At 45.1% G+C, this 8,379-nt stretch overlaps 1 protein-coding gene and 1 long non-coding RNA gene across 4 annotated transcripts; both read right to left on the bottom strand.

Moving 5' to 3' along the window:
• Positions 1-651: 651 nt before the first annotated feature.
• On the bottom strand, positions 652-2,903 carry LOC123411216. Its single transcript, XR_006613202.1, has 2 exons — positions 1,289-2,903; positions 652-1,168 (listed from the first exon to the last, which is right to left on the bottom strand). It is a non-coding gene; the product is annotated as an uncharacterized LOC123411216 (long non-coding RNA).
• A 2,836-nt stretch (positions 2,904-5,739) lies between these two features.
• On the bottom strand, positions 5,740-7,792 carry LOC123411800 (traB domain-containing protein). Of its 3 annotated transcripts, none has more exons than XM_045104762.1 (7): positions 7,399-7,792; positions 7,191-7,306; positions 7,016-7,104; positions 6,833-6,907; positions 6,554-6,646; positions 6,327-6,422; positions 5,740-6,194 (listed from the first exon to the last, which is right to left on the bottom strand). In XM_045104762.1, exons 1-7 carry the CDS (start codon positions 7,740-7,742, stop codon positions 5,934-5,936), a joined length of 1,074 nt encoding a protein of 357 aa, XP_044960697.1. In that variant the 5' UTR covers positions 7,743-7,792; the 3' UTR covers positions 5,740-5,933. The 3 variants fall into 3 exon arrangements, with proteins under 3 accessions (XP_044960697.1, XP_044960695.1, XP_044960696.1); XM_045104760.1 differs by having other exon boundaries at positions 6,327-6,428; positions 7,399-7,790; XM_045104761.1 differs by having other exon boundaries at positions 6,327-6,425; positions 7,399-7,790.
• Between the last annotated feature and the right edge of the window lie 587 nt (positions 7,793-8,379).

Genomic DNA, 8,379 nt, shown 5'->3' with positions numbered 1-8,379 from the left:
GGCCTCATGTATCCAATGGGTCACTGAGGCTAGAAAGTTCTAATGAAACTAGTTCAATGCATGTGCGTTGCAACGGGCTAACAAAAGATATACAAACACATTGATCAAATGATGGTGCTGATTTAGAATTTCATGTGAAATATGATGGCATGCCGGAAATCGAAGACTGGCAATATGGAATGGAGGGGATAGTAGCAGAATACAAACCATGAAATTTAACAAAAACATTAAGTCTGACACAGCATGGACATAAAGATACACATACACATACACCACCAAGGCATATTACCTCCAGTAATTCATCGTGATAAAAACACAGATCAAATAGGCAAGGCAAGAAACCGAATTATCCTCCAGAATCTTGAAAAGGTGCTCAGTGCTACAGTGGTTGTAGTATGTAAAGAAAAGATCAAACACGAAAACGTATCATCATCCGTGGAGATGTCATCGTATATCAAAATTCAACACCAGTCTCAGCTCTCGGTCGATGGTTACACTAACTGATTAGACGACGTTCATAGCAGCGATGCCCTTATGAATCATTTGCCTTCTTGGTTTTTCTCGGTCAATGGTCGATGGTCGATGGTCCTGATTCATAAGGGCATCTAAGAATAAAAAATACACATTCAGGGTAAAAAAATACACATTTCATATGACAAGAATCGAATAAATAGGCCAATTTTACACACTGCAATCACAGACCTAATATTACACATCAATTTTCAATTATTCCGATCTACAAGGCTAGTTCCAAATTGATCAAAGCAGGAAGTAAAAGAAAAAGTCATTGTGGAAACAAACAAAAAGTAAGATGTTGTATCCAGACCTCACCCAACCACACTCTGTTCGTTCTCTTGCAAAAACTGTATATATTCAACAGCCTGCAATAGAAAATGGTGTCAAGAAAACCAGCTTAAATAAATGGGTTGCAGCATATAATCAATAACCTTCTAGGTTTGTGCCTTATTTGTTTTATGATACCCAGAACCAAGTTATTTATGTGCATATCTAGTTAGAACCCAACCGAAATTAATACAATATCTAAGGTGAAAAAAACATAAAAATTAATAGACAAAAAATTAGCAGGATTAAGCACCACATCGCGAGTGTTGCATGTTGGAAAGGGTAATCATTAAGACTTCAAGGTCGGCCCATCATGAATGAAAGCCTGCACAAATGAACAAATTATGTAACAGAAAATCAATATTCAGAGGATTGTTAACTAACACCCCAGGGAGCATTTTGAAGCAGGAAAAATATCATGACAGATTGATTAACATGATTGTACCTTTTTTAGGCTCGACCTCCTATATGAAATATCTTATAGTCCCTTACACCATAGCAAGGTAGCCTATATGAAATAACAACTCGGACACTATAAAGAATTACTACTCAAGCTGACAGACCAAAAAGTAATTGAAATATGTGATTTCATAATCTGCTCCATTTGCCAAAAAACGAAAAGCAAACAATGGACTATATCAATAAATCTTGTAATGGTTGTGTTAGATGATAGCTAAGAACTACTTAAATTAGCACAATGAATTTAGATGGTCAAATCTCCAGCTTGCTAGTTCTCTCTTTTGGTTGTTAATAGATCTCAAAGATTGCCAGAGTTCACCAACAATTGCATGCCCAAAAATCCTAGCTCTGCTTAGCCGGGTGATACATGCAGCTCCTACGCTGTATCACCCTGAGCTGAAGAATTATAAACAACAAATACGTTACATGTGAGTGTGTATCGATTGCTGAAGTCCATTGGGTACCTAAGGTCAGGGAAGTCCATTGGCCTTTTTTCCCCTCTCTGACAATGTGAAAGGAGAAGACATGTTTCCCCACCATTTCTCAATGGTGACCAGCCCATGAGTTCCCTCATCGACTTGCCACTTTGATATCGAGAGGCGTACGAAACCCTCGTGCTTCGGTCCCGCTTAACGTATTTGAAGTGACACTTCGGTTGCAGCGGCGACGGATGGAGAATAAGTTTTCCCCGACTCCGACTCCAACTTCACCTCATCGGCGTCCTAGCTTATAATTAAAGTCGTTCATAATTTGAGGGGTGGCGGCGAGGTGGGGGTGGGTATAGTTTGTTTTCTCCTTGGCCACAAAAATATAAGAGGTCACTGATGTGTTTGTCGATTGCTGAAGTCCATTAGTTACCCAAGGTCAGTGAAGTCCATTGACATTTTCCCACTCTCTGACAATGTGAAAGGATAAGACATGTTTCCCCACCGTCTATCATCGGTGACCAGCCCATGAGTTCCTCCATCAACATGCCACATTGATACCGAGAGGCATACGAAACCCTGGTGCTTGGGTCCCACGTAACATCTTTGCTTTAGGCAGCGACACTTCGGTTGCAGTGGCGACGGATGAGAATAAGTTTCTCCCGACTCTGACTCCGACTCCAACTTCACCTCATTGTCATCCTCGCTTATAATTAAAGTCATTCATAATTTGATTGGTGGCAGCGAGGTGGAGGTGGGGTGGGGATAATTTTTTTCCTTGGCCAGAAAAATACAACAGGCCAGTGATGTGTTTGTCGATTGCTGAAGTCCATTGGGATGCCAAGGTCAGTGAAGTCCATTGGACTTTTTTCCCTTCTCTGCCAATGTGAAAGGAGAAGACATGTTTCCCATCGTTTATCAACGGTGACGAACCCATTTGTTCCCTTGTCGGCTTGCCACTTTGATACCAAGAGGCATACGAAACCCTGGTGCTTCGGTCCCACTTAACGTTTTTGCTTTAGGTAGTGACACTTCGGTTGAAGCGGCGACGGATGGAGAATAAGTTTCCCCCGACTCCGACTCCAACTTCACCTCATCGGCGTCCTCGCTTATAATTAAAGTCATTCATAATTTGAGGGGTGGCGGCGAGGTGGGGGTGGGGCGGGTATAGTTTGTTTTTTCCTTGGCCACAAAATACAACAGGTCAGCGATATGTTTGTCGATTCCTGAAGTCCATTGGGTACCCAAGGTCAGTCAAGTCCATTGGCCTTTTCCCCTCTCTGACAATGTGAAAGCAGAAGACATGCTTCCCCCCCCCCCCCCCCCCCCGTCTATCACCGGTGACCAGCCCATGAGTTCCCTCATCGACTTGCCACTTTGATACCAAGAGGCGTACGAAACCCTGGTGCTTGGGTCCCGCTTAACGTCTTTGCTTTAGGCAGCGACACTTCGGTTACAACGACGACGAATGAAGAATAAGTTTCCCCCGACTTCGACTCCAATTTCACCTCATTGATGTCCTCGCTTATTATTAAAGTCATTCATAATTTGAGGGATGGGGGTAGGGTGGGGATAATTTGTTTTTTCCTTGGCCACAAAAATACAACAGATCAGTGATGTGTTTGTCGATTGCTGAAATCCATTGGGTACCCAAAGGTTTACATGGCATCCAATAACAGGTTTATTGGTTTATAAATACCTAATTAACTGGACATGCCATCCGAATTCATTCAAGTACAGATTAATTTGGTACCTAAGCAAAATATTTCACCAGAAGTGTATATGTCATGTGAACTTAAAAGTTACATGCTACTCCCATTCATAGCATTTTCATGTCAATTTAAATATTTATCCTAATTTTTTATACAACTAAGACTTTAAGGCGAAACCGGTCAATAAGGTATGGGTTAATTATTATCATGGATAGAAAAATCCATCATCATATCATAGCCGATTATTGTCATCACAATGATAGCATGTACTCCTACATAAACAAATAAAAAGAAAACAAATTTCTCCCTAGCTAGGCCTCCTGTTCAATGAGACAACAGAAGGATCGATCGATCATCGATGATGCTAAAAATATGAAATAAGCATCTTTGCAGATGCATTCATCATCCAAACGTTTAAAAATCTAATCGTTATTTATTTCCAAAAAGAAGAGTAGTATACACACAGCAGTAGTTCAGAGTTCATATTTCATATTTCATAATCTTCAATTTCACTAATATAATTTATGTAATTTAGGACTAATAAACTTACCAAACGACTGGGGAATCATGATCTTGTAACTTACCTCATTGAGTCATCTGATATTAATATTAGGTTGCTGACTTCTTGTAGCTGCTTCTCCCTCTGCACATTCTTATCAATTTTCACGCACGCAAACAAACCCCCAAAATCATCCATCCAGCACCAAAAATCTGTAGTAGTAGCAACCATGCTTCAGTTGAGGATTTACTCGTCACCAGGGATGATTGGATGAACTCTGAAGAACGAAGCCCTAAAATAAAAAGCACACGGGAAAGGAGCAAAATAATCTGGGCACATACGATTCTTGTACTCTAGATGTACATGTACTTCATGATGACGGGTTCCTTGGTGCGCTTCTCACCAGCCTCGTGTCATTCGTTTATTCCCGCATGCGTTCGGGTCCGCCGGCGGCCGCCGTCTGCATGCACTGCTGCTAGGTCCTTGTGTGGTCTACACAGCGCGCGGCGAGGTTACCCCTTGCTTCTTGTTGTCGCCTTCCCATCTCGTCCTGTCGCTGTAGACATGGTCCACCGACGCGCAACCGCTCACCGTGGTAATCAAGGGCCTGCAGATTCGCCATTAGCCGCAGGGATTGGCACTACGAGCTGGAGCAGCGGCGCTACGATATGTGATGTATTCCACGAGCTCTCCACTATCTCAATGTTGCCTGGCCGGGAGGACTTGCAGGTTTACGTAGAAGACAGCAGCGGGGTTCGAGATCGCAGGATCCGGGAGGGGAGACGTTTGAGTCGTGTGTGTTCAGGGGATTGGTCGAGCGGCAGTTGCAGATTGCAAAGAGAAGACGTGCGTGCGTGGGTGGACCGCTGGAGGGTCTTTTTTGGTTTTTTCCTTGTAAACCAGAGATGGGAGCGGGGTCGTATGGTGAAGAAAATCGGTGGGGCGGGGGCGTGCGCTCGAAGGAAGATCGTTGGTCGAACCATCACGACGACGGCAGACCCCCTTTAATAGTAGAGATGGGTCGACCCATGGCCTCGCATACTGACCATGGCCTCGCATACTGACCCTGGGACCACGTGGCCAGGTCCAAGGCCAGGTCCGGATCAACCCATTCCCACCTTGAGGCACAACTATGAATCCCCCTTTCTTAGTGAACACACTGAATTAGACTTACACACTTGCTTCCAGCTATAAGGAAAATAATTTCAGCATCAAGTAACCCAATTACCTTTTTTCTTACCACTTCCTTCATTTTAGGTTCCTCTTATGCGCTAAAAATAGCAGCAGCTAAACTCTTCCCTTTCCCAACCGACGGAGCTCCATCGATGCAGTCTCACGTTTTTTGCGGCTAGTACGCTCTCGGTATATCCCTCACAGCGATTGAAAATTTAGTTTCGTGACTTACATCTCTGCATGCCTTAATATAGTCATGGCATGCTAATCTGTCATGCAGATTACAATGCCAGTTATTCGCATTAGCCTCTGAACATTCTTGGATTTAGAATGGCCTGGTTAGTTCGAATCTATGCCAATGAGCTTTTTTTAAAGATGGAAATGGGCTTCTATTTGCTCAATAGAAAGAAGTAAGTGGCTTGTTATGAGGCAAATGCCGAAAATGAAACGTAGGTGGCCCTTGCTTAGAGACAACACGAGGAACTTCGCACAGTCTACTTACTGCTAAATAAAAACACAGTCTACTTGGCGGGACGAAATCATTATTCTAACCTTTTCAGCGATCTTTGTCACAAGCTGAACTCGATATGAAAATATTTCATGGTCTGACCTTTTTGACAACGTCATAGACCGTAACGTTACTGTTCAATATAGAAACGACGAGCTAGATAGTGTTTATGTTCTAGGGTTGTCGGAAATCCCTTCAACGTCTTGTAAAAGTTTACACAGGGACTTGACTTTACAATCTGAAGCTGCATCGATCTTGCAAAGAGCGTGCACGCTTACAAATGTCAGTATTAAGAATGGATTTCAGCTACAACGTTATATGTAGGCGGCAGCCTGCAGCAGTTCGTACAGAGCCCAAAGCGCGAGCCCTATCACCGTATCCCTGACCAGGCCCTTGACGACGGAGCTAGCCCAGGTCTCCGACGATTCCCTGCCGACGAGGTCGCGGAACCTCAGGTCCCCCTGGTCAGAGATCAGCGCGTACACCACGCCGTTCATATGCCCCTTCCCCATGACCCCAACCACCGTCTTGCTCTTGTTCACGGCCTTGCTCCTCTTTAGGGACCAAGCCAGGAACTGAGAAGCAACACATGCAAAAATAATAATATATACGTTCATGCTTCAGAGGCAAATATTGGTTTGTTTTCAGATGAAGTACGGAGTAAGTTGGAATTTTCAGATGAAAGTTGCGGAGAAGCGCCATCGTACCATGTCGCGCTCATGTATGAGAGGCTGGAGCAGTGAAGGATATGAGCTGCTAAGCTTCTCGTACAACTCGTATGGGCTAACCGCAGCTTTCTCATCCTGCTGCTGATAGTTAGCAGTCAGACATGCATGTCAGTAAGACTAAGACAGTAATAACTGCAAACGCTGGTACTTTGGCAAATTGATTAACAAGAAGATTGGAAACAGGAGCACGAGTAGGTAGCACTTACCGGCATATCGGTTGTTGAAGTGATTCCACGGAATAATGAGATTATGAGTTTCGTCTTTTCATCCCAGCTGAGGGATTTCAAAGCTCGTTCAAGCTACAAGAACAAAATGTGACACCATCAGTGACACACATATAACTAGCATATGATCAGCTTGCTTTTGCGGATGTGCGCTGTTGTGAACACACTCTTCTCCTTATTCAATGAAAATGGAAGTCTTTTGCCTCGTTTCAAAAAAAAAAAAAAAATGATCAGCTTGCTTAATTGCAGATGTCCACATACAGTTATTTCAATGGGGCGATCCCCAAGAACGAGCTGAGCACCAATATCTTCAGACACCCTCCTAGCTGCTCGGAACTGCAGGAGCATTACATATTTACATTAGTAACAAAACAATTTGAGGTGCTGACTCGTTCCATAACAAATTAACATTATGTGAAATATTGACATGGCCAAACAGAGTACCTCCTCCCCAAACGGCCTGTTCGCGCCAGAAGAAATCTTGGACGAAAACACAGCTAGGAGCAAACGCAGAGCAAGAGCACTCTGTCCACCTGCACCGTCCCGAAAAGATGGCAATGAAATCAACAGCGTTCCATTTGTTCGACGAATCTCAGGTAGTACATACAGTACTACATACCCAGGTTGATGCTCCGGTTGACGGCTCCGAAGAACTTGGTGCCACCGAGCGAGAACATGTTGGATTTCAACAGCGGCTCGCCGGAGGCGGCGTCGGAAGCGTACATGATCCCGGCTCTGTAGTAAGGGCACTGCAAAGGCACCGCTCAGATTTCCAAGAGAGAAACGGTGATGATATGTGATCGGTCGATCGGGATGCTGGATCATGCCTGCTCCGGCAGAGTTCGACGACGACGTTGTCGGGGCGGATGGCGCGGAGCACGCGCTCGACCTCATCGGCGGACTCCGCGGAGAGGTGCGAGGTCCCGAGGATCCACACCTCGTCGGGCTCAGCGAAGTCCGGCGGCCGCCACGCCGGCACCGGCCCGAACCGCCGCCGCGGGATGCGCACCAGTGCGCCGGACTCGACCAACTCAGCCAGCGCGGGGTTCGAAGCGGCTGTGGTGGCACGCGTGTCGGCGAGTGACGCGGACCGGTAGTCGAAGCACGGCGGCGGAGGCGGCAGGGGCGGCCGGAAGGACGCGGCGGTGGATGGCGTGGGGCCCGCTGCCATTTCTTCTTCTGGTTTGTGGTGCCCCCGCAGACGGATGGCGTAGATGGGCTCGGTGCCACTAGCCTAGTCGCGTTACGCCGATCTCGGATTTTCCGCAAGATTTTTGTGACACATTGCGCCGTGCACTGGGCTAATTGCAGAAAACAATAAGAGGCGCATTAAGCGCCGAATAGGATCTGGCCCAAACCTCTCCTATCAAATTTACGATTTTTTTTCACTCTACGAAACTTCTTCTAAAATTTCAAATTTTTTTAATAATTGTGAACTTTTTTTGACAATGTGAACTACTTTCAATTTTTATGAAAAAAAATTAGATTCATGTTTTTTTAAGTCAATAGTCAGCTGGTCAATCCGTCAGTGATCAACCGGCCATAGTCGACCGTGAAAACCGAGCAAGGGGGAGTGAGCAACGCTCATTTTGCTTGCTGATCCGGCCGACAAAAATAGCGTGTGAGCGTCGCTCGGCTTACATGCCGCAAAAGGCGTTGTATAGACGTCACAAGGTTTGGTAGATTGTATCCCTAATTTGGCTAAGTTGAGTGTGTGATGCGAAGCATCTTACGGTCATCCTCATGTACACTCCCACTACTTCCCAAACCCAAGTGTCATTGAACATAAAGTGAACCCGTTTCTAAAT

This window comes from Hordeum vulgare, chromosome 7H (genome assembly GCF_904849725.1).
Source record: "Hordeum vulgare subsp. vulgare chromosome 7H, MorexV3_pseudomolecules_assembly, whole genome shotgun sequence".
NCBI lineage: Eukaryota > Viridiplantae > Streptophyta > Magnoliopsida > Poales > Poaceae > Hordeum > Hordeum vulgare.
Note: the sequence above shows the minus strand (reverse complement) of the source record. Positions and strands in the feature narration are given on the sequence as shown.

Excerpts from the sequence above, each read along its gene's own strand:
- LOC123411800 (XM_045104760.1), bottom strand. The coding sequence starts at position 7,742 with ATGGCAGCGGGCCCCACGCCATCCACCGCCGCGTCCTTCCGGCCGCCC. Across the intron at positions 7,105-7,190 it reads CAACCGGAGCATCAACCTGG|GTGGACAGAGTGCTCTTGCT; the intron begins GTATGTAGTACT and ends GGGACGGTGCAG. Across the intron at positions 6,195-6,326 it reads TCATACATGAGCGCGACATG|TTCCTGGCTTGGTCCCTAAA; the intron begins GTACGATGGCGC and ends GTTGCTTCTCAG.